General features: G+C 43.3%; 1 protein-coding gene across 1 annotated transcript in view; it reads left to right on the top strand.

Annotated features, from left to right (window-relative positions):
* Neo1 (neogenin 1) overlaps positions 1-25318 on the top strand; it is a 108634-nt gene extending 83316 nt beyond the window's left edge. The window contains exons 19-29 of the mRNA XM_090321599.1: positions 1278-1385; positions 2486-2680; positions 3290-3322; positions 6607-6675; positions 10151-10295; positions 15876-16114; positions 16526-16618; positions 17991-18149; positions 21397-21660; positions 23610-23746; positions 24531-25318. Coding sequence (XP_090177725.1) covers positions 1278-1385; positions 2486-2680; positions 3290-3322; positions 6607-6675; positions 10151-10295; positions 15876-16114; positions 16526-16618; positions 17991-18149; positions 21397-21660; positions 23610-23746; positions 24531-24614 — 1526 coding nt within the window. The 3' untranslated portion in view covers positions 24615-25318. The remainder of the gene's footprint in view (positions 1-1277; positions 1386-2485; positions 2681-3289; positions 3323-6606; positions 6676-10150; positions 10296-15875; positions 16115-16525; positions 16619-17990; positions 18150-21396; positions 21661-23609; positions 23747-24530) is intronic.
* The last annotated feature ends 637 nt before the right edge of the window (positions 25319-25955 follow it).

Genomic DNA, 25955 nt, shown 5'->3' with positions numbered 1-25955 from the left:
TTATTGGGGAATTGAGATTGAAAAAAAAAAAAATGAAGTGATCTTCCCTTGACCAACTGGTTGCCCAGTCTTGCTTACAGCTGGAATACATTACTGGGTGTATCCCAAGGTTTTCTTGGAAAACAGAGTCTTTTCTTTAAAAAAAAAAAAGGTTCACTGAAACATCCTTTGGATTTTTGTTTGTAACTAGACATGAAGGAGAAAAGATAACTAAGCAAATGATGAGAGTGGCGTCGCTGAGGTTTAGACTGTGCTTGCTTTTTTTTTTGGTAGGTCAGTCCTTCCACTTGCCTTGCTCTTTGCTAGTCAGGGGTTACTTTGGCCTTCTGTGACTTTTATGAATAATGAAAAGCCAAGTATGTACAAACAGACTGGGGCCTTCTGTGCCATAGGTTAGAATTTCTACAGAAAAAGGGGAATTTGGAAAGTTAGAAATATAGTACATATAGAGTAAATGGACCTTCAGTTTGCTTTCTTTGCCTACTGTCTTAAGAATGTCTTTTTGCTTTAATTCCAACTTATTAACTAATAAATGAAATTTTTATTTTCCCTTAGGATAGTAGCTGTTTACCAAACTTTTTTCTAGCTCCCACTAGAATTTTAGAATTTTAGGAAGAAAAGAGTATGTTTGAGTGTTTACTTAGCTTGGATATTCCCTGAAAGTACACTAAAAGTATTTTACATAGGTAGAAACTATTCCTTTCATTTTGTTTCTGTTGTGTAGCTTTTCTTCAAAGCAGTAACCTTAGTGGTGATAGCATGCTTTCAGTGTAAATTTAAAATGAAAAGAATGTCCATTTGCAAGTCATTCCTTTCAGGAGATGAGCTTTTAAATGCCATTATTGTTTTAAAGAGCCAGCTAGCCATAAGAGGGGAAAACAGTTCTAAACTTCAAAACATCCCAGGCAAATCTAGATTAAGAAGGAGAAAATCATCTTATCAAATTACATCATGTCTCTCATTTTTAGTGTTCTGACCTTTCCAGGCGGTCACACACATACATACTGTTTTTGTGCTGTGCCTGGCATAGGAGTAGGTACTTGGCAGTGGCATGAGTTGGTTTTTCCCAAGTTCACATGATAACCCTCCAAGATGCCGGTTCTGTGTCCTCACACTGTGTTGTTTTGTTTGGTTCTTTTTGCGTATTTTTTTTTCCTGTGGGGCGGGGGGGGGGGTGAAATCTGGTGCCTTCATTGTGTCTCACAAGTAGAAATAGTAGAGAAAAGTGGTGGATTGTCCTGATGGATGGGAATGATTGAATGATTGTTATTTCATAGTTCCTACTTCTCCACCTAAGGATGTGACTGTTGTGAGTAAAGAGGGGAAACCCCGAACCATAATTGTGAATTGGCAGCCTCCCTCTGAAGCCAATGGCAAAATCACAGGTAAGACGCTCAGCGTTCCCTTTTGTGTTCTGAACAGCCTGCTGCCATGGTTGTTTTTTGCTGTGGCTTGAGTCATGAGAGCCCTTGGGGTTAGCGTGAGGGTGAACTGTTTGCCTGCTGCTAATTGTGCCACCTGCTCCCTACCAGTCTGTGGGACAGTGTCCTGCACAGCCTTGAATAAGCATTCAACTCCATCATATCCATGCAATTATCTTCCTTGAGAAACACCTGTTCAGTGACCTTTGGAATTGTGTGTCCATCCTAGTTCTGCCAGGCAATACCCAAGAAAGACTAATTCTGTTCTTTTGCCTAAAAACAAACAAAAAAGGCCCATTTGGCTTTTTATTCCAACCCCCACCATACCTCCAGGCCTGTTCCTTTCAGTTCCTGGGCTCTCACAACCACTTAAAAGCCTTCATTATCCTGGGCCATTTGAAGGGACCTGAGTCTTTTCTTTAGAGTACTCATCATCTAGTAGAGGACATTGTGGCCTCTGCTGCCTCACATAGGGTGGAGGGAGACCAAGGTGATGGATGCTGTAGAGCTAATGTTCTGGGAAGGATTGTGCCGAGGAAGCAGTGTCACAGTGCTGTCCTTTCAGTGGGAAGCCTGGGCTTCATAGCGTTTCTTCAAGTTTTTCTCCTCTATAAAAGGGTCAAGTATAACATGGCTGGGATTTTGTATAACTTTATCTTTTAAAAAAACAGAAACAACCCCGCATGTGTTAGCACTGTTGAATAGGCTTGTATCAAGGAGTCTTTCCTACTCATCCGTGGTGACTGAGTGCCCTCTGGTGGACAGGTCCAGTGACACTGTCTGAGAATTTTATCAGAGGTTGCTATGCCTCTATCTGCCCTGCATTTTCCACCTAGGAAATCATTGTGATAAGAGCTAAAACAGCATAGCAGTCCATTACTGGGTTTCAGAATTTCATACTGTTGGCCCTGGAGGTATATTATTCAATTTCATATGTATGATATATAATTGATTAATGTATATATTATTACATGTAATTATATATCATATGCATTTATTGGCTTCTTGGTTACAAACAGAAAAGCAGAAGTGAGATTGTTTTTCCCATTAACTCCTTTGGACAGGTTACATCATCTATTACAGTACAGATGTGAATGCAGAGATACATGACTGGGTTATTGAGCCTGTTGTGGGAAACAGGCTGACTCACCAGATTCAGGAGCTAACGCTTGATACCACATACTACTTCAAGATTCAGGCCCGAAACTCAAAAGGCATGGGGCCCATGTCTGAAGCTGTCCAGTTCAGAACACCAAAAGGTAAAATGTCCTGAGCAGAGGGTTGGATTTTGAGGGATCCTTAGCGTATAGAGCCTACGGGTAGAATGAGATGTCTAGTGATAATCCCTCACCTCCCCACTCAGCACCAAATCAGTGTTCCCCAAGTGACCGACCTAATGGCATCACATACAAGAACATTGGGGCTCTGGGTTGTCAACCCATTGCAGTGACCTAAAAAGTTTTGCAAGACAAATGAGATAGGTTCTTTTGCTGACCACACAGAGAAATGAGCATGTTATTGTGATGGATGGTTCTGTTTTAACAGGCAGGCTTTTTTACCATTAGACTTTATTGGCAAACCTTTGTAGAAAACAAGAGACTAAAAGGGCCTTTTATAAAAACCTCAAAACAAAGAAACTAAAATATTGAACCAAGCAAGGCTAGACTAATAAAATTTAGTTGGGGACTTGAGTCTACAGAATGGTGAAAACCTGGATTTCTTTTCTGTTGACAGTATAAAAGCAAGACTCAATTTGTTTGGAAGCTTATGGGGGCTTAGTTTTTTTTCCTTTGAAACTCTGTCTGTCCCATCTTCAAAGCTTGTGATCCTTGCTCTTGTTTTTTCTTCCCCCGTGCTTGGCTGGTTAGCGGACTCCTCTGATAAAATGCCTAATGATCAAGGTAAATGAGTAGATGGCCTCTCATTCCCTCTCTCTCGTGACCTGTCATTAGCTTTTCATTTTTGTTTTCTTTTTAATTTTTATTTTCCTGCAAATCAATATCATGTGTTAAAAGTTACATATTGATTGCCTAGAGTGGAGTAGAGTCCATATTTGTGGCACTTGGGGTATCTGAAAAGCTGGGATTTCATGTAGGAGGAAATAAGCTGGCAGAAAAAAAAAATAAAGCTGAGCTGAATAAACTGGGTCTGCAGTTGCAGGAGACAAGCCTTCCACGTCGGCCAGATCATCAGAGTTGATGTTAAGATACTGAAGTGTATCTTTGAGTCACACTGAGACCAGTCATACCGGGTTTTCATATTTGTACCTATAATCCCATCTAGAATCTTATTAGTGACTCTGAATAAAAAGTTGATTTGAAATTCAGTGAGCCCCCTATTTTCCTCTCCCAACAAAGAACCCATAGGTATTTCCTACTAAACTATGTGATTATCCAATAGACCTTAGTTGAATGGAGTCAGAGCTCTTTTTCTATTTCTTCTCCTAAACATCTGATCATCCTCAAACAGTTTAACATGGAAACTTAGGAAATGTGCTCTTGGGGTCCCCCTTCTTGTCCTCATCTGTCAGTGTTCTGTTGTAATTGCTGTGTTGGAGGGAAAGGCAGCTGTACTTTGTGGATTTTGTCTTTAGAAGTTAGCTAAAGCTGGATTTACAAACTGAGAAAGAACACCAAAGATAAAGTTGGCAGTTGCTTAAGAGTGATTATTGGAACTATAACATCAAGTATGACAGGCATGATGGCACTGGCCTATAACTCAAGCAGGAAAGGGCTGTGTGTGTGGCTTATATTGCCAGTACAAGGTCATGCATACAAATCCCTGTTCTGCCCCCCCCACACACACAAAAAGAAATACACGGGTTTGGGGTCTGAATTCATACAGGGAGAGTTTTTGGAACTTTTTGGTATTGAATCTCCTGTACATTAAGGAAACTACAGCCATATATTTTGGGGCATGTGCAGACTGAAATACAGATTATCATGCATATGTGCAGAATATAAATGTGCCTTTTTCACCTCACCTGACAACCAGCATGAATCTTCATGCACTTCATCTTTGGTATTCAGAATCCTTCACCCATTGGTATTTTAGTGCTATTTTCATCGGCAGTTTCTGACAATTTAAACTTTAAAAAATATTGGGAAATATAGTAATAAAGATCAGCCAGCTTTTTGGCAAAAGTGTACATGTGCGCGCACGTGTGTGTGTGTGTGTGTGTGTGTGTGTGTGATATTATGATATAGTGCTCCAGATAGTTCTGTGCCTTGTGAGCACAGAAACTTACCAACTAGACTTTAAAGGGGAAAAAAAAAATAACAAAAACATGACCAGCAACTGGAATCTTGTCCTCAGCTATATGTCAGGATGATGGGGAATGAGGGAGCAGATGTGATGAAGTGTCCAGAGGGAGCAGTGGAAAGATCAGGACCTGAGTTAAATCAGAAAATATATGCTTTTTGATATCCAAGAACTTTTCATTCTTTTGTGCATTTTCAGCTTTGGGGCAGGTGGGCAGGGGGTGGGGGGAAGGAGATAACACGATTTTAGTCTCTAGATTATTCTGTTAAATGAATTCCTTAGAATTTCTGATTTGAATTTTTTTCCTTTCTTTGAAATCTGATAATTTGGAAAAGGACTTACTGGACACTGTTAGCTCATGCCTGTAATCCTGGCTACTTAAGAATCTGAGCTCTGGGGATCATAGTTCAAAGCTAGGAAAGTCTGGGAAACGCTTATCTCTTATCTGGCACCAAAAAAGCCAGAAGTACAGCTGTGGTTCAAGGGCTAGAGTGCTAGTCTTGAACACAAACACTCAGGGACACTGCCCAAGCCCCAGGGCCACCACAAAAAAAAAAGAAAAGGGCTTGACTTAGCTGTAATGTTTAAAGAGGCACATCTAGTTTATATACTTCTAGTCAAGCTTTATTTATAGAAATAACTCTCATTTATAGCCTTTTTTTTTAAGCTCCATACTCTGTGACAAGAAAGATCATGTTCCTTCTCTGAAGATTCATTATATACATAGTGATAATGTTTATAATTTTTTAAAATGTATTGAAGTCAGGCACTAGTGGCTTACACCTGTAATCCTGCTACTCAGGAGGCAGAGATCTGAAGATCTTTGTTGAAAGCCAGCCTCAGAAGGAAAATCTGTGAGATTCTTATTTCCAATTAACCACCAGGAAAGGAAAAAAATGGCAGAAGAGCTATGGTTAATAATGGTAGAGTGCTAGCCTTGAGCAAAAGTACTCAGGGACAGTTAAAGCCCCACACTGACCGGGAAAAAAAAGGAACATTTATTATACATCAGGCAGTTATCAAAATGTTTTGTAGTATTAAATTTCCATTTATATTCACATCAATACCATGGAAGAAACCAACGCCCAAAGAGAATAGCTAAGTAACTTGGCCAGACCCAAACGTTTGGGAGATGACAGAACTGGTATTCAGATGCAATGTAAACGGTGCTCTGCTGTGTCAGTCAGGAGGAGCAGCTTTCACCTTGCAGTTTGTTCAAGTCTCCTGACAAGGCGCGTGTTTCTAGCCACAGACATTGGGTGGCTGTTTGGGCAAGGGTTGAAACTGGTATTTGCATTAACTGAGCCCCACTGCTGAGGTGGTCCCAAAAAACCTGCCTGTGATGACAAGTCAGGGGACAGTGACCCTTGTTAGCAACTATAGTTACAAAGTGTCTCTGGATGTCAGAGTGACAGGAAGCACAGAACCCAACCAGCCTCTGTTGAGTAAATCTCCCTGCTTCCACCTAGGCTGACTTTACTCTTAGAAAGGCAACTTGGTGATGTGAGGAAAGAATCAGAACAGTACTGACATTGGCAAGGTCAAATTAGCATAGCCAGGTTCTTGGGAGAGTGTAGTTCTGAGACCCAGGCAGCAGCCTAACTAATGGCCCTAAGTCCTCTGAGCTCTTTTCTAGGCTGGGGGTGGCTGGGTGTGCCCACCTGCTGACCTGCAGAGCAGCAATCAAGTCACAACTGTGTGATATTGATGTCAGCCTTTCAGATGCCTCATTGTATGGAACAGCTATACCCTAGTTCATTGCACATGTAGACTAGATACTCCCCTGTTGTTTATGTGTTAACTTCATGTTCTCAGACTAGGCTGAAAATGTTTTGTTTATTTTGTAGAAAACACTCACTAGCTGTGACGTGAACTGTCAGGCCAGTGTGTTGGGTCCTTACTGACATGATTTCTTCTGCTTCAGCCTCAGGGTCTGCAGGAAAAGGAAGCCGGCTGCCAGACATAGGATCCGACTACAAACCTCCTATGAGTGGTAAAACCCTTCCTCCAGCTTCTTAGCCTACTCTGAGCATGAGGTTTTTGCTTAAAAGAGCTTGAATAATGGACTACAGCATGCTTGCCTATTTCCTTTATTTAGCAGATTTAGCATTAGGCATTTGTGGCAAACGTTTACTAAATGACTGCGAGCTCATTTATTATTATAGGATATGTAAATAAAATTATTTCTCCACATATCAACTTAGGACAAGATTAATTTCTAAACAAATGGTTCTCTTTCCTGCTGAACCTTCAGAAGTAAGTCCTTGGTGGGGTTAGCAAACACCCAAAGAAATGTCTAGAATCACAGAGTTCTCCCAGTATGACTCACTGCAGGTTTTTTAATTTGGTTTAATTCTGGAATCTTCTTCCCACTTTTCTCATCATCCTAAAAACTAATGCCTTCTAATTTAATAACATCTCCTTTTCTACAAAGCTTCATTTACGATTTCCAAGTTTCTTCCACACCAGAAATCACCTGAAATTTGATAGTTGGCAGCAGGGAGAAGCGGTGCTATTATTCCCAGCTAATATGTTAAGACAAACATGTAGAAGTAATATGCCTGGGGCCACCTGCTAATTCTGGCATAGAATCAAAATTCAGGCCTCTGTGTTTTGCCACTGTCCCATGCAACCTAAGTGGAACTCTGCACCGGACATGAGAATCCTGCATGGCAAAATGTCTACAAAAGTAGTTGCTAGAGACTGAGTGTAATGGGTCATGCCTGTAATCCCAGTTACTGGAGAAACAGAGGCTGGAAGATTGGGAGTTTGAAGCCAGCCTAAGCAAAGCTAGTAAGACAAAACAAAATTACAGATAAAAGGACTAAAGGCTGTGGCTCAAGTGGTGCAGCACTCACCGCCTTCAGGGTACATGCACAAAATCCTGGGTTCAATCCTCAGTACTGCCAAAATATTGTTCTTAAAAAGAACAGATCTTATCACCTCTGTCTATATGTACATAGAAAAGAAAGTCCAATCTTCTAGAAACTTGTGAACTAACTGTGGGAATACAGTGTTCTGTCCATATCCACCAGTCTGGGTAACCAGAAGTTGGTGCTGTTGTCTGGTGTCAGAACTCACGCCTGTTACTCAGGAAGCTGAGAACTGAGGGGCATCGTTTGAGATCAGCTCAGGCAAGAAAGTTCATGAGATTCTTTATCTCCGATTAATCAAATTACCCAAAAAGCCTGGAGTGGAGCTGTGGCTTAAATGATAGAGTGTGAGCAGCACCTACACCCTAAGTTCAAGCCCAGGAAAGGCATTTAAAAAAAAAAAAGGTATTGTTGATACTTGAGTGAAATCAGCCCCCTTTTAGAAGCAGATGAGCTTGCGTGCTTCCCCTCGCCTCCCTGCCCTAGCTCCCAGTCTGGTTCAAGGGAGCTGCCCACCAGTGCTCAGCCCTTGGGATGACAGAGGCCCTGCTGGAATGTGAATGGGTCAGTCCCATCTCTCAAAGACAAAAACTTTATTGAAGGTCAGTATGGACTGTTTACTTCATCCGCTTTCCTTTTTCTCAGAAACAAAGGCTTAGAAGTGATTGACCAAAATGTAGATGACTAAGCTCTTAAGCTCTTCTCAGTAAGCCCAGATTTAGCTCTGTGTTAGATGTAGTCTCTAAATCACAGAATCAAAGTTAGAAGGCCCCTAATCCAGCATTGCAGAACCTTTTCCCAATAGTAGGTAAAGCTTGACTTAGTCCATGAGTGTATAAAGCAGGAGGCATAAGAATTGCCAGAGGAAATTTCTCCAAAAACACAATCTCACAACACCCTACAGCCATAGGATACTTCTTACATACTTCTAACATCTAGTAACTCATCACTCAACAAGGAGTCTTATCTCATTATTGTACCTTTTGTACATTATTGTATTAGACTCAAAGATGATGATTAAAAGGAAAGACACCAGTGCTAAAGGTCTGTGTGCCTCATTTTGATGTAAGTAATGTGGTAAGGAAGCAGACATAGGTTTCAAAAAATGGAAGACACCAAGACTTGTTTGCATTACAGAAGGCTGTGATAAAAAGCCTCAAACGCATCCTATAAGCAGTGGGAAAAAGCAGCCATAGAAGAAGAAAATCCAAATTTCTTCCCGAGCCAAACTGATCTGAGCTCTGCACATGTCTGGCCTCATTTTTCTTCTCATTTCCTTCCCACTGGATCACATCTCGGTGATTAAGCAATACTGGTTGCCTTTTCCTGCTTCAGGATCCATCCACCAGCAGTTACCTCTGACCTCCTAAGAGCTCTTCCCTGAGATCTTTGTATGATAGAATCCTTGCTTACCTTCCAAATATCATCTCAAGTGCCATCCAAAAGCTCACTTCTTCGTAACTCCTTTCCTCCTGTCCCTCCTTCCTTCCTTCTCCCTTGCTTCCTTTCTTTCTAATTTACTTACCAATATAGTAAAACAGATTAAACCAAGCTGAATGTAGAATGCAGATTGAATACTCCCCTGTTGTTGATGTGTTAACTTCATGTTCTCAGACTAGGCTGAAAATGTTTTGTTTATTTTGTAGAAAACACTAGCTGTGAAGTGAACTAGATGCTGTATGATTTGTCTCCTGGTCCTTGTCCACTGGACTGTGGGAGGTTCTCAGAATGTGCAAGTGCAGGCTAGATCTGGCTGCTTCTTCAGTGCTGTGGAAAGGGATTGTCCACAAGGGCCCCGTGCCCTGAGCTCCTCAGTACCTCATGGGTCTCCCGAGGCATCCACCGTGCATTCCGAACAGCTTCTTAACCTTTCCACCCAAATTAGCCATGCAATCATCCTATCCTATTCCGTATTTTATTTTGTGGCTTGGCACTCATTATTACTAACTAATAATTGCTTTTTTTTCTTGCCCTACCCCAACCATAATAGCAACACACTTTTATTGTTCACCGTTTAGTACCTAGAGCAGTGACTGAAACGTCATAGCCACTCAACAAAGAATCATCAGGTTAATAGTGCACATCTGTAGAGCTGTGTTTATCTCTGCGTAGTTTTATTAATCAAAAGATATTTTCCAAAAATTCTTTAGTAATCTCTGCTATCTGTAAACTAGGGGATACTTCTGCTTTCTATAAATGTATGTATATATATATATATATTTATTAATGGTTCTGAAAGTCAAATGATTTAGTACCTTCCAAGGTGCACTGGGTATATCTATTACAAGAGAGACCCCAGGGAGGCGAGACCCTTTATCCATCCCTGTGTAGCTGAGCTGAGCCTTTGAAACCTCTTGAACTTGCAGCGCGGTTGAAGAGCTGTTATTGAACGCAGCCTTTGCTGCCCTGCTGGACCCTGCATTTGGGGAGTGTCTGGACTCATCGTGTGGAGAGCTGGCCGGTCACCTTCTCACAGCCCTCTGTTGTAGGGCTCAGTGTGACCAGTAGTCAGGGAGTGTCTTGAGTGTTTGATAGCCTAAGTGAATGCATTTTTTTGAAACCGCTTAAGTTAACAAACATCCATTTTCTGTGCAGGCAGCAACAGCCCTCACGGGAGCCCCACAGCCCTAGATAGCAGCATGCTGCTGGCCATCATCGTCTCGGTGGGCGTCATCACCATCGTGGTGGTCGTGATCATCGCTGTCTTTTGTACCCGGCGCACCACCTCTCACCAGAAAAAGTAAGCAGCCCCAAGTAGACCTGTAGCGTTTCCTCCTCTCCATGCAGCTCCTCTTAGATGGGTTCCAAGAACTGAAAGGAGGAATCCGTGAAAAGCAGTGTGAAATGTAGTACCTGATAGTATGTAAAGCAGCACAGCACCACACATGTATAGGACGGTGCTCCCATGCGGTGCTGGTGGAGTTGAGCACTTCCTCACATCCAGTGAAAAGAAGAAGCGGGAGAAAAAGAAGCTGCAGAGGAAAAGAACTCTCCCTCTCCCCCCACCCCAAGAAAGTTCTCAGCTTTTCCACACCTTCACAAGCTCCTTAAATCAGCTTTTCCACACCTTCACAATCTCCTTAAAACATTTGGAATCATGGCCTCCCCACACACATACCACTCGCACGCATTCCACTGGCAGCAAGGAATGCTCTTGGTGCACTATTTATATGCAAGTTGGTAATGTAGAGAAATGAATCGAGCAGACATGCAGGAGATCAGTCTCCAGAGGAAAGCACAGTTGTCTTGGGAATCCCAGACCCTGGTTACTGCCCGCAGGTCCGGCAGGAAGACAGTAGGACACAGATGGTGGGAATGTGTCGGTGTCAGTGTGCTACTGTGTAAGGGATAATTTTAAAAGTAGAAATACAAAGTTTATGAATAACCATATGAAGGAGAAAAAAATCCTACAATTATATAACCTGAGTTTTAAGTTAAATGTTACAAGAGTCACTCTCCCAGTTACAACTGTGTTTTTAAAGGTTCATCTTAGCAATGTGTCAGGTTTCTAACAAGGTTCTCAGAAGAAAGGCTTTACAAAATCATAGATGGGTTTAGGGGTAGCAAGGCTGGCAGTGCAATGAGGTACAACCACCTTTAATCCTGGAAAGTCTAGAGGAGAAGCAGAAGTCTACAGCAGTGGAGCACAGAAGAGCTAGAGGAATGTTACCCAGTGAGGAGAGGCAGTAAAGGAAACACCTCCTTCCCCCAACCCAAGTCTCTTGCCAGCCCCCTTTATTACCATATGCAACTAAAAGCCAGGAGTGAGATCACCAAGCAAATATTGTTCATTTAGTTCAACCTACTTGATGTTGGAGTTGGAGAAGACAGTGAGAGCTGACTAGCATTGTATGGCGCCCTTTGGAGTATTGTCTGTGTGTACAGCAAGCCAGGCAACCTGAGATTCATGAGCAGGCCTACAACAGTCTATGTCCAGCCAAGGTGGGAGAAAACCGTAAACCTCTTACTATTTTTTACTTGTTTACGTGCTGCCAAGCATGAAGAGAGGGTGTTATTCTAATGGATGATTGGCAGTCACATGCTTCACAGAGCCTGCTAGACATCAAGACTTGTTGCTACCGCTCCAAGAGCAAATAGCAAAGCATTCAACCACGTAGTGCTTGATGACACATGCTACTGTCCTTGCACAGCCCATCTCTCTGAGCAGCAAGACAGAGACAGGGAAAGGAGATTTTTCCAAGATGCCCCGAATAGCAAAATCACTTTCATACAGCATCCTAAGGGGTCACCAGGGAGATTTGCCCCATAAAATGGAAAGTTGTGTCTGTGTGGGTACCTTTCAGATTTGATCCGCCCAAGGCAAGAATGCATGGATTTAATCATGATCTATTTATTTTCAATATATATAGGGCAGGGCAAGAACCCTGGAACTGCTGCTAAGAATGACTTTGTCTTTTTCTGTAGTTTATGTGATATTTTAAACCTCTTTCTTTTGCTCAAATAAAACAACTTTCCATGGCTTACATTGCCTCACTCTTCCAAGAGAATGAGAATGAGGGCTCCTTTTATATCTTTCCTGATCACCACCTCTTACAGTGCCCTGTCCACTTTGTATCGTGGAAAACAGTGTTTCTTAGAACCTTCAAAGTCTACTTTTTTTTTTGTCTACTCTAGAACTTCTCTGCAAGCTTCTTTATTTGGCATTGTACATTTACCTATCTTTATGAACTTAGCTTTTATATCTTGTTTGAGGATTGATTTTTGAGATCTTTATTTTAATAGAGTCTAAAAACCAAAAGAACAAAGAATTCCTTAGTGCTTTAGATTTAAAATTCAAAGTAAGTAAACTTCATGGTCCTTGGTCTTCAGATTCAGACTAGGAAATGAGCTGATAATGGAAATCTGCAAGGGCTCCAAGTCTGAGTTCTGTTTTTAAAATAATGATGTCAAATCTTCACAGGGCTTTTCCTTTTCTTTCCCCCAACAGCTGCTTTCCAAGTATTCTGCTAGCCAGTTAAAAGTGAGAGCTTTGCTTTTTCTTGTTGCTTCTCTTACTAAAACCTGAAGTACCTTTTCCTTACATAGTAACTGTTTATAGCATCTTGCAACCCCAAATCAGTAGAGAATTTAGAAAGCCTAAGTGTGTTCACTTGCGCTCCCTCAGTCTCAACAGATGGCCCAGCTTTTCCTTCAAGACAAAGGTCGAGCCATCAGATGAACTATGGCCTGTTCTGTGTTGTTTTATCAAAATACTTAAGGTTGCATACACACAGCCTCCTTTAGAATTGAAATCATCACTGGAGTACTTACACGTGTTGAATATCTTTTTATTTACGCTTGGGATCAGAAGTGTTTTGTTTTCAGCATTTTTCAGATTTTGAAGTATTTGCATAATTTACAAGTTTGAGCTCTAATTGATTAAAAAACCTGGGCTGGGACTTTGGCCTAGTGGTAGAGTGCTTGCCTAGCATGCATAAAGACCCGGGTTCGATTCCTCAGTAACCACATACATAGAAAAAAGCTGGAAGTGGTGCTGTAATTTACAAGTTTGAGCTCTAATTGATTAAAAAACCTGGGCTGGGATTTTGGCCTAGTGGTAGAGTGCTTGCCTAGCATGCATAAAGACCGGGGTTCGATTCCTCAGTAACCACATACATAGAAAAAAGCTGGAAGTGGTGCTGAGGCTCAAGTGGTAGAGCTCTAGCCTTGAGAAAGTCCAAGGACAGTGCTCAGGCCCTGAGCTCAAGCCCAGACTGGAGGGGAAAAAAAAAAACACCTTTAGGAATTTGTAGCATTTTTTTCCCCAGTTTTGGTGGGGATTGAGACAGGGTCTCAACTATGTATAGTTCAGGCTGGCCACAAATTCAGGATTCTCCTGCCTCAACTTGCCAAAGTGCTAAGATGTTTAAGTAGATCTAGACTTTTAGATTCTGGATGGTTAGCCTGTAATACTGGATATTGCATATGTAACCATGATCCCAAAAGATTATATCACTTAGTAACATCATAGCCATGTTAATTTATGTCTGTATACTCTGATAGTTACACATAAAAATGCCTAAGAATGTATTTGTTAGGCATCCCTCCTCCTTGCTAAGAATGTCTTAACAGTATTTGGTGACCAGCTACTCTTCCTTCTGGAGGTATTCTCTTTTTTCACAGCCCATCTTCTCTCCCCAGTCACCACGTCCAGGCATCTGTTCTCCTACCATGCTCATTTAGTCGTACGATCTCATGTCCTGTGTGCATCCCAGGCCCTTCTCTTCTGAGAATCAGACTTTAGCCTCTTACTTCCTCATACAGAGCCACCGTAAACTCCACAGGCCCAAAGCAGTTCATGATTATTTCAAGCAGTTTCTAGTCTATTATTCTCAATGTTAGTAAGTGGCTTAAGCCAAAGACATCAGCCTCATCCTTTATTCCTTTCTCTTCCTTACCTCCACTCCGCCCTTCACCCATTTTTTTTTCATTAAGTCTGCCTCCTAAACACCGTTCAGATTTGCCTGCTCTTTCCATTCCCACTGTAAGAAAACTTGGAGACATAGGGCATCAGAATAAAAAGAAAGCAAACTCAATAGACCACCAGGTTTTATTTGGGAATGAAGCCTAGGAAAGGTATTCCAAGTCTCTCCAGCCTGGCTGAGAGGAGATGAAGCAGAAAGAGTGAAGTCAGGGTGGGCAAGAGCGGGGCAGACAGAAGCAGAGTGAGATGGAGGTACAGGTGGTTGAGCACTGTTATTTCCACTGAGGAGTTTCAAGGTTTTCAACAGCATCCAGTCTTTACCTTACACGGGTCTAAAGCTTTAACTTAAAACTGATTTTATTCTCTTGCTACTCATAGAGGGAAGTTAGTAGTCTGGAAATTTCTCCAAGAGTCTTTTCTAGTATTCTCCTGAGTACTTCCCAGCATTGTATGCCATCATTCTCTGTGTGGTTCACTGTGCGTGCACAGTGAACACACACACACACACGCACACTGGAGATGTCTCAGAATCACTAATGTACAAAACGACTGTTCTCTATTTCAAGGCTTTGACATAAGCTGATTTTCCCACCGAGAATGCACTTTCTGTCCCCATTATGTCTCCACAAAAATGTCATATCTTCACTTTTTTTGTCTACGTTATGTTCACTTATTAAGATGTTATCATGTCAGTGCTGGTAGCTCACACTTGCAATCCTAACTACTCAGGAGGCTAAGATCTGGTTCAAAGCCAGCCCGGGCATGAACATCCATAAGACTCTTATCTCCAATGAAATGGCCAGAAAACTGGAAGTGGTGCTGTGGCTCAAGTGGTAGACTGATAGCCTTGAGCTGAAGAACCCAGGCACAGAGTTCAAGCCCCATGACCAACCAAAAAGATGTTATAACACTTGACATTCACTAAACTCTGAGCATTTAAAAATAGTAACTCAATGTCCCATCTTCCTCACTTGACCAAAAGTACTGAGTATACAGCAGCACGATGTAGTACTTGGCACACTCGATTATTGAACAGATAAGTGAGTGACTGGGGTAGGGAGAAGCTAAGGCGCAGTGAAGGACACCATTGCCCCATTCTTGATCCTAGTTTGGATTACCTGAAAAGCGACTCACTCCTTCCTTCCTCCCTTTCTTCATCCTTCCCACCTTCCTTCCCTTCTTCCTTTTTTTCCTTTATAAAGCCATAGACTTCACTTTGCTCCTTTGTTGTATTTTTCTGTGAATTAGAAACTTCAGGAGGAGCCTTCTGTTTGAGAGTTTAAAGTACTATGTTGATAATCTCTTTTAACACTAAAAAAAAAAAAGGTAGTATGCAAGCACATACTAACACAGTCTATGACCATATACCATATGAGAGCATACTGTTTTGAGAAGTAGGCATTTTGCCACTGGTTTTTTTGGTTTTATTTTTGCTTCTTACATTAGTTTCTGACTTTGACAAATGTGTTCAAGATATTTGTCTTTTTTTTTTTTCTTTTTGTCAATCATGGGTCTTTAACTCAGGGACTGGCACTGTCCCTGAGCTCTTTTGCTTAAGGCTAGAGCTCTATCACTCTGAACCACCACCCCACTTCCAGTTTTCTTGTGGTTAATTGGAGATTAGAATCTCATGAAGCCGGGCGTGGTGGCTCATACCTGTAATCCTAGCTACTCAAGAGGCTGAGGATCATGGTTTGAACCTAGCCCAGGTAGGAAAGTCCATGAGACTCATCTCCAATAAATTAACCAAAAAAAAGAGCCAGAAATGGAGCTGTGGCTTGTGGTAGAGCACTTGCTTTGAGTAAAAAGAAGCTCAAGGAAAGTGCCTAGTCCTGAATTCAATCCCCAGGAACTGCAAAAAATAAAAAAATAAACTCCTTTCAATTTTGTGCCTAGGAAACGAGCTGCCTGCAAATCAGTAAATGGCTCTCACAAGTATAAAGGAAACTCCAAGGATGTAAAACCACCAGACCTCTGGATCCATCATGAGAGGCTGGAGCTAAAGCCCATTGATAAGTCCCCAGACCCGAACCCTATCATGACGGATACGCCAATTCCTCGAAACTCTCAAGATATCACGCCAGTTGACAATTCCATGGACAGCAATATCCATCAAAGGCGAAACTCATACAGAGGTAATTTTCAGTGCAGGTTTTTTTTCCTTAAATTATTTTCCACTTTGCATGGTTACCTTAATTTGGTGATTCATATAAAAGATGGTTGTTGTTTTTTTTTAAAAAAAAAGTGTGTTACAAGATTTGATCAACATTGGATAGAGGACAACTTCCTAAGTCTTGGGTCCCATCAAGCTCTTGTCAGGCATGTGAACCCCCTATCCCCCACCTGCTCACCGCATCCCTCACCACGGTGGAACTCGAGCTATCTATCCTCAGTTCAGACATTAGTGGTCTGGATGCGCAGACATGCAGAAGCACAGTGGACAGCCTTCCCTGTTGCCTTGAGTCCTGGGTAGAATTGTTCTTCGGTGGAGACTGCGCCATGGCGTAGAGCAGGTGCTTGCAGCTAACCTCCCGATTGCTGTCTAGGGCATGAGTCGGAAGACAGCATGTCTACACTGGCTGGAAGGCGGGGAATGAGACCAAAAATGATGATGCCCTTTGACTCTCAGCCACCCCAGCGTAAGTAGAAGCTTCCCTTTTCCAGTGCTGCTGGCATGTCCCATCACATGGGGAACAGCAAGCGTGATCTCTTTGACTCTCCTTGATCCAAGCACTAAAGTAATTTACCAAAGTTATGAAGGAAGAAGGAGCAAACTCCTGCCAAGTTTTAGGGATAAATAGTATTCTTAAGGCTAGCATCTTTACGCTGTGGATAAATAAACTTTAGAGCCAATTTATGTCATCTCCCAGGAGTAGCAAAGTATCCTGTATCTTGGTTGTTGGTTTTTGGTTTTTTTGGTCTTTTTTTTTTTTTTTTTTTTCGCTAGTCCTGGAGCTTGAACTCAGGCCCTGGTCACTATCCTCGGGTTTTCTCAAGGCTAGAGCTCAGGCCCTGAGTTCAAGCCCCAGGATGAGAGAGAGAGAGAGAGGTGGGGAGGGATCGATCATCAAAGAAAGTTTACATGGAAGCTCTGTGTAGAACTTTGAGTTCTTTAGCTAAATGAATAAATGCACCAAATTAAATCCCTGTCCATTAAAGGCAGGGATTGTCCATTTATATTTCAAAATGCTAATGGATGTAGCTGAGCCCCCAACAGGAGGCAGAAGAAATGGTATCCCAGATCTGTAGTTCATGAGTTAAATTTTATTTGTGGTCCTTTTAGGATAGGAAAACTAATTAAACAGCTACTAATACCCATCACATGCGACTGCAGGCAAATAAAAGAAGAGAACAAACAGCTATACCTTTAGAAGAACAAAAAAATACCATAGACAATCGGGCACCAGTGGGTCACACCTGTAACCCTAGCTACTCAGGAGGCTGAGATCTGAGGATCACCTTTGAAAACCAGTCCAGGCAGGAGACTTCAATTTACCACCAGAAAACCAGAAGTGGTGCTTTGGCTCAGGTGGTAGAGCAAGAGCCTTAAGCTGAAGAGCTAAGGAACAGTGCCCATGCCCAGAGTTCAAGCCCCTCTACTCACAAAAAAAAAAAAAAAAAAGACAAGCCACTATTTCTTTTGCCTTTTGGATCCATATTTTATGCCATCCAAATAGCAAATAGACATTTTAATACCTTGTGTCCATTTTTGTAATAGAAGAATTGGAAAATAAGACAAGCCAAAAAGAAAACACTCTATATCCTATGCAGAATAATTATGGTTAATATATATATTCCCTACAAGTTTTACTCTGTACGTAGGTAAACTCTGCCTAGGAGTACATTGTCAAGTGTGAAGTCAATGACAGCAATGCCGCCAGCTGCCGTCAGAGTCAAGGGAGTGACTGGGTTGTGTGGGAGGTGGGAGAGGGTGGCTTTGCTCTTGAAATGTGATGTGTGTGTGTCTGTGCAAGCATGTTAAGCATTTCTCTGTCTTGTGTTCATTCACAGCTGTGGTTAGTGCCCATCCCATCCATTCCCTCGATAATCCTCACCATCATTTCCACTCCAGCAGCCTCGCTTCTCCAGCCCGCAGTCATCTCTACCACCCGGGCAGCCCATGGCCGGTTGGCACCTCCTTGTCCCTTTCAGACAGGGCCAATTCCACAGGTGAGAGCCGAGGACCCAGCCCACGTGGAAAGCATGCCAAGAGTCTGCGAGCAGAAAGGGGGACTGCCTGGCCCTGCTTAGAAGTGTTCTGTTATTTAAGATAACATTTCTGTGACTGCTCAAATTTCTTTCTGCAAAATTCATCCCACTTTTCTCCCTGAATTTTAAGTTCTCGGTGTTATTATGGTAATTAAATAACAACAACAACAATAACTTGAATCATATAAGCATCCCATAAAACTTGCATCTTAACTTAGTTTTTGTTGTTGTTGTTTGTTTCTGTTGTTGTTGTTTTTGCCAGTCCTGGAGCTTGAACTCAGGGCCTGGGCACTATCCCTGAGCTTCTTTTTACCAAGGCTAGCACTCTATCATTGAGCCACAGCACTACTGTGCCACTGCCACTTCAGTGTATGTGGTACTGGGGAATCAAACCCAGGGTTTTCTGCTTGCTAGGCAAGCACTCTACCAGTAAGGCATATTCCCAGACTAACAGTCATTTTCCTCACTTATTTTCCTTCCAGTTTAGAAGGAAACCTCATTCTTGGTAGTTTTCAGGCATCAGTGGTTACCTTTCTTTTCTCTTTTTTTTTTTTTTTTTTTTTCCAGTCCAGAGTCTTGAACTCAAGGCCTGGGTACTGTTCTTGAGCTTTCTCAAGGCTAGAATTCTACCGCTTGGATGCCTTTCTTTGCCTAGAAGCCAGTCTTGTTGGAAAGCCATGAGGAGGGGCAAGTTCCTTCCCTTCAGATAAGAGTTTAAGGACAAAGTCTGAGAGCCACCAGATGGCACTGGACCTCCAGCCACATCAAGTTTGTGCTGACCACAAATCTCCAACAACCTCACAACTGTGAAAATGAGATAGATTAACACATCAGTCTTCTGTGTAGCTAAAATACATTGTCAGACAGATATGTCCCAGTTTAGAAGTCTTAAGAAACAGCATTATCAGACAATTTTAAGGAGAAAATAGTGGAGATGGGAATAGATGGAATAAATATTATTGTTCTTCATTAATTGCTAATTAATGTCATCATCTCTGTCTTAAACTGTAAATCTAGTCTCTGAACTCCATGTGATTTAAAATAGTCAGGATGCCTGGTGCTCACACCTGTAATTCTAGCTATTCAGGAAGCTGAGATCTGAAGATTATGAATCAGAGCCAGCTGGGGCAGGAAAGTCAGTGAGATTCTCATCTCCAATAAACTACTCAGACAAAACCAGAAGTGGTGTTGTGGTTCAAGTTCCTTGAACACAGAGGCTCAGGGACAGCATCTAAGACCTGAGTTCAAGCCTCACAATGTTAAAAAAAAAAAAATCACCCCATGCTAAAAACAGACATTTTAATCATAGCCTAGTATCTGAGTAGAACCTGGTCTCGCCCTTACAGACAATGCAGCATGCCAGTACCCTCAGAGAGTACTAGACAGCCCTACTCTGCAGACAGTCACTTGGTTAAAGACAGTCAAAACAGTGTGCCCAGAATTACAGGTATCTGCTGGTGCCTGCTGATGTGGTCAGGACTAGAGCCCATTCCCTTCTCTCCCCCTTCATACTTCCTAAACACCTCCTATCTGGGCCAAGATGACACAGATAGTGGCTCTTCAACTCATGATGGCAGCTGGCCCAAGCAAGCTGAGAACTAACATCTCCAGCATTCCTTCAGAGGGTTCAAGGTGGCCCAAGCCAGGGTAAGGGAATTATAGACAGACACATTGGGAAAGCATGCTCGCCCCTCATTCCTGAAAATCAAAACTTCCATAAGCTAAGGAAGCTTACCCCAAGCCCAAGGCTGAGGATTCATTGCTTCCTCAAAAAGACAGAGAAATGGGTTGAATTTCTGCAGAAAGCTCCCATTCCTACATTATTTTTTCCCCTGTCCTAAGGCTTGATCTCTGGGCCTGGGCACTGTCCCTGAGCCCTTGCGTTCAAGGTTAGTGCTCTACCATTTGAACCATGGTCCTACTTCCAGCTTTTTCTGAGTACTTTACTGGAGTCTCACAGACTTTCCTGCCCTGGCTGGCTTCGAACCACAATCTTTGGGTCTCAGCCTCCTGAGTAGCTAGGATTACAGACGTGAACCACCGGTGCTCAGCCATACATTCTTTTTTTTTTTTTTTCCTTTTTATGTAGTGCTGAGGAATCAAACCCATACATTCATTTTTAAGGGTGAGGATTCCAGAAGTCAAAAGCTTCCAGGCTGTGGCCCGGCTGGCATGCTTCCACACCTCTCCTCCTCTGCTCACACTGTGTGCAAGTCTGACAGTAGTCCACCTCCACCACTAATGCTGCTGCTGATCACGGAGAAAGACGGCATGGGATAGGCAGGCATGGGGAGAAGCGCGGGGCCTGGCTGTCCTCATGCTCTGTTTGTGGGGCACTTGCCTGCTTACCCTCCCTGTGCCTTCCCAGTCACTCTGGGGAAACAAATGAGCCAGTGAGTGGAGAGCATTTAGCACAGTACCTGGTGCTGATTAAACACTCAGGATCATTCAAGGAAAGGAATCTGATCCATTAGGTACTATGCACCGCTCTTTGCAAACATGTCATTTAATTCTTGGCAAATAACCTGATTATTCTCCCCGTTTTGTAGATGAATAAACTTAAGACTCAAAAGATTTCGGGACTTTACCAAATTCACCCATCCAGAATGCCACAGCTAGAACACAGAAGTGTCAGACTCCAGAGCCATTGTCTTTCTGTCATATTGTGCCACATCAGGATAGCTCTGTTCACTTTACATGTTGGAGATTGTTACCACGTTCTTCCTAAAAGTCTTTCCTTCTCCTGGCCTGAGCTCTGCAGATCTCTGGACTGTTTTGGTTGTCCAATCCTCACCTAAGCTGTGGGTTTTCATTGTAGTGAGACCAAAGCTCTGCACAGTCCCTAGTGAGCAGGAGAATCTGAGGTATTGGCCATAGATCTTGCAAAACTAATTCGTGTCAGGTAGTAGGGCAGCCTTGTAACTAGTCATGGTTGTCTAAGAAAGGCATCCATCAGAGGGGGAGAGTTTAAATTCTCTTTCCTATTACTTGTTTCTAGAACCTATCATCTGTGCTCCATAAGTTGTGACTGTCTAACTGTAGCTGAAAGCATTGGAACTCTTGTTGGAACTGAGATTAGCCAGTTTGTAGCTGGGCTAGCACTGATCCCAAGTGCTTATTGAATTAGTTAGGGACGCCAAGTAGTAGCCAGAAATGTGTGTATTCTAACAACAAAATAAGTGCTAACCTTAAGACTTTCCTGCTGTAGAGTCTGTTCGCAACACCCCCAGCACTGACACCATGCCAGCCTCTTCGTCCCAGACATGCTGTACTGACCATCCGGATCCTGAAGGTGCTACCAGCTCCTCTTACTTGGCCAGCTCCCAAGAGGAGGATTCAGGCCAGAGCCTTCCCACAGCCCATGTTCGCCCTTCTCACCCACTGAAGAGCTTTGCAGTGCCAGCAATCCCACCCCCCGGACCTCCCACCTATGACCCTGCGTTGCCAAGCATGCCATTACTGTCCCAGCAAGGTGAGTGGGGCGGCTGCAACCCTGCAGAGACTCTCCTCCGCCTGGGATGGAATTCACCCCGTTGCAGAAACCAGAAAGCAAATACCTCCTGAGCTTGCCCAGCAACTTTGAGTGGCAGGATGTCATTGTCATACTCAGTGCAGGAGGCTCCCTTTTGTGGCTGTGTACAAACCAAAGCAGCAATGTTTTAGAGGGCAGTCATTAGCATTTGGGGTTCTTTTACAGGCAGAATCCTTGGTAACAAGCCAGTAGCTTATCTCACCCCTGAAACCATCTCACTCCCTAAGATGCCTGCAAGCTAGAAAAGGTTCAGGGAGCCCACGTCTGGACACCAGAAGGAGCCCCAGAAAGGAGCCCCTTAGCCATGTTGTCTTGACTTCACGCAGCTCCAGCTCAACCATGCACCTGGCCTTTCTTGGTTCCTCCTCTTTCCCACCCTTGCCTGTGGTGATGCTGTGTTTCAGAGTCAAGCACTTAGTGCTCAGACTTTTCAGTGTCAGAACTTCTTTATATACTAAAAGTTATCAAGAGCACAAAAGAGGGCTGAGAGTGTCAAGTACCTGCCTAGCGAGTGTGAGATTCTGAGTTCAAAATTAAACCCAGAACATCTTTAAGTATTCCATTAATCTGTTATTTAGAACAATAGCAAGAGTTCTATCATGTTAAGGCAAGTAGCACAGTTTTAAGAAAATCACTTTAAAAATCTGTAGTGAGAGCATTGTCATTGTCAGTGACATTGCTTCAGTGTCTGGTTGAAGAGAAGACAGCTGGGCTCTCATATCGATTGCATTCCGTCTGTTGAATATGTTTTTTTGGTGAAATACAAGAAGAAAATCTGGCCTCACAAATGGGTAGTTGGCAAAGGTATTTTTATAACCTTTCAGATACTTATAGATATATATTTTTTATTTATTTTATTTTAATAAAGACAGGTTTCTCTATACAGCCCAAACTGACCTCAAACTCACATTCTTCCCACCTTCTCATTCTCCTGAGTAAGGGGTAACAGGCATGTGTTGCCATACCCACAGCCTTTTTGATACTATAGTTTGTTGGTCATGGGGCTTCAACTCTGGGCCTGGACTCTTCAGCTCAAGTCCAGTGCTCTGCCACTTGAGCCACAGCACCACTTCTGGTTTTCTGGTGGTCCACTGAAGATAAGAGTGTCATGCCCGGGCTGGCTTTGAACCTCCATCCTCAGATCTCAGCCACCTGAGTAGTTAGGATGACAGGTAAGAGCCACCTGGCACCTGGCAATTATTTTTTTAATTCTCACCTAAAACTCAAATTCTGTCATTGGTAATAAATACTATTATTTCCTTATGTTCCCAGGCTCACTTTATTCAGTTTCTGGAGAACATTTCAATGGCCCATTTGTGTGCCTTTTAACTAACAGAGGTGTTCAGAACGAGCACGGCACGCCAGCTTTTTTCATCCTGTCATCTGCCACAGGGCCCTGCCTTAAGACAGTGTTATGCTTGGTACAGAATCACTTTTTTTTTCATGTTTTCCATTTGGGTCAAGAGTCATCATGTCTGCTGCTTTAGTAATGACACTCAAGTAAAAACATGTTTTTCAACTGCTGGAGGTTATATGTCAGCAGCTGATTCATTTGGCCATTGCCTTAGTTTGTGGTAAGGCTCTGGTAGTTTTACCCACCATTGCCTGCCTACCCCTCAGTGCAAGGCCAGCAGTAAAGAAAGAAGATATGTCTTCAGTGGTATTATGCAGAGCTCTGACCACCCGGGTATTCTGCAATGGGACTGTGAACCACCACACTTTGAGAAGTCAGTTTCTGGGGCCAATGGGATATTGTCTGTCCTCTTCAAATGCCCCGCTGTCTCCATCTTCCCCTCTTGTTCTAAAAAAGTTTTCAGAGAGAAAGATGGCTGCACAAGCTTGGGGGCTGCAGCCTTAGCCACATCCTGACAGTGCCCTTTCCCCCTCAGCTCTGAACCATCATATTCACTCAGTGAAGACGGCTTCCATTGGGACTTTAGGAAGGAGCCGGCCTCCTATGCCAGTGGTTGTTCCCAGTGCCCCTGAAGTACAGGAGACCACGAGAATGCTGGAAGACTCTGAGAGTGTAAGTTCATGGCCATTGGCCCAGCTTGTGAGCGTGCTGGTCAAGCTCACGTTGTGCACAGGCCCAAGCCTTACACAACCTAAGGGCCCAAAGCAGACTCAGTCACTCTTTCAACAGACATGTCGTGAGCCTCTCCTTTAGATGAGAATTGTATGTGCTTGCTTAAATGGACTTACCACTCCAACCCAGCTACAAATGCAGGCATATACATGTGCGCGTGCGCACACACACACACACCCAGAGCTAACATCCCCATAAATACAGCTGCCTATGCATTTACACACACACACACACACACACACACAGAGCTAACATCCCCATAAATACAGCTGCCTGTGCATTTCTAAGCACAGAAGTCTCTAAGAGAAAGCTTGGGAAAACATGGTGCAGTAACAGTCTTGCTGTCACGGAGACCTAGGAAAGGCCAACGCTGTGGGCAGGAATGGGAGGGGGAAACAATGAAGGAAGGGATGATGTCCACAAAAGAAATGTACTCACTACCTGGCTTATGAAATGATAACCCCTCTGCACACCTTAATAATAACAGTAAACACACACACACTATTTTAAACTGGTTAGACATGAGCTAGGGAGTGTTGGTTGGGAGAAAGATATTGTATAGTGTCTTGGCAGCCTTAGATGCCTCTTGGTACTTCTGACTCTGCTCAGCCAGCTTGGGTGTGGGCAAGCTAGCCTCTGGGGCCCTGACAGCTCTGACCTCTCTATATGGGCTCTCCTTTCCACTCTTGGGTCATGCCTAGTAACTGCATTCTCTTTTCTATAGAGCTATGAACCAGATGAGCTGACCAAAGAGATGGCCCACCTGGAAGGACTAATGAAGGACCTAAATGCCATCACAACAGCATGATGGCCCTCACGGGGACACGACTCCAAGCCCAAGTCTGGAAGTCTTGGAACTTAGCCTTGTAAACAAGGAATTGTACAGAGTACGAAGGACGCACTTGAGAGCACAGTGAGCCAGCAGACCAGCCAGCACCTCCACTGCGGCTGGCGCCAGGCACAGCCACCGGCCTTCCAGTCAGCCTGGACCTCACCGGTGTCGAGGCAGCTTCCCTTTCCCTGCTGATACCCTGCAGGACTGGGCACCATGGGCCAATATTTTGTGTCCAGGGACGATGCAGGAAGTACAACCTGCGTTTCATGTTGGTCAGGCTGTGTCTTCGTGCTGCAACTGCATCACGTTTATGGAGTGTATACATTGGGATTTGTGTACAATTTTATTTGTGTCCTATTTTATTTTACCTTTAAAAAAAACAAACAACAACAACAACAACAAAAATACTATCAAAACCCAAGGAAGTCCTCCACAGGCGACTGGTGTGTGATTGCTTGTCCCAGCTGCATGTGGAAAGTCACTGACAGAATGGGTTGTTAACGGGGTGGGTAGGCTTGGATTTGGTTTTGCTTTTATTTTTTCATTCTGAGACATTGCATCCTCTGCCAGCTTTTAATCCATCACTCTGAGGGAGAGGAAATGTTGCATTGCTGTTTGTAAGCTTTTTTTTTTATTATTTTTATTATAATTATTAAAGGCCTGACACTCTCCTCTCATCACTGTGAGATTATAGATTTATTTGAATGAAATGTAACATTGGAAAGACTTGTCTATTGCTTTCTGTGCAAATTCAGTATTGGGGTGGGGGTTGGGGATAGGAAGTGGAGGGGCCACTAAGGTTCTGTGAATGTTTCCGTCATGTACTTTCTTCCAGAAGCCTGCAGAGAATGGAAGTGTCTTCTTTACTGCCCTTTCCTGGCATGTCCATCTTACTGTCACTACATTGCAACTGGAGTTTGATTTGGATCTGGTTTGATTTGGATCTGTGCAATAGGTGGGTCTGAGGAACCAGACGTCCCCCTCCCCATGCCCCGGGAACGTCCACGCTCAGCCCCCCATGCTGCTGCCCGTGAGGCTTCCCCATCCACGTTCTTTCTGAACATAGTTCTTCAAGTAGCAGAGGACAGGGACAGCAGAAAGGGCGAGCAGAGGCACCTACCCACCCACCCCCACCCCAGCTCAGCCAGACCCCCCTGAGAGGAAGATGCTGCTGAAGGAGGTTCGAGGCACTAAATGCTCCACCTTTGCCTTTGCAGAGCTCTGGGGGTCATTATCTTAAAAAGGTAAGCTGAGGTGTGTGCTTGTCTTTTGTAATATCAAGAATATGTGATGAAAACCCAAGACCGGCCCGCA

The sequence above is a fragment of the Megascapheus bottae genome, chromosome 30 (assembly GCF_031878675.1).
Source record: "Megascapheus bottae isolate mThoBot1 chromosome 30, mThoBot2.hap1, whole genome shotgun sequence".
Classification (NCBI taxonomy): Eukaryota; Metazoa; Chordata; class Mammalia; order Rodentia; family Geomyidae; genus Megascapheus; species Megascapheus bottae.
This window is presented reverse-complemented; position numbering and strand designations above follow the sequence as displayed.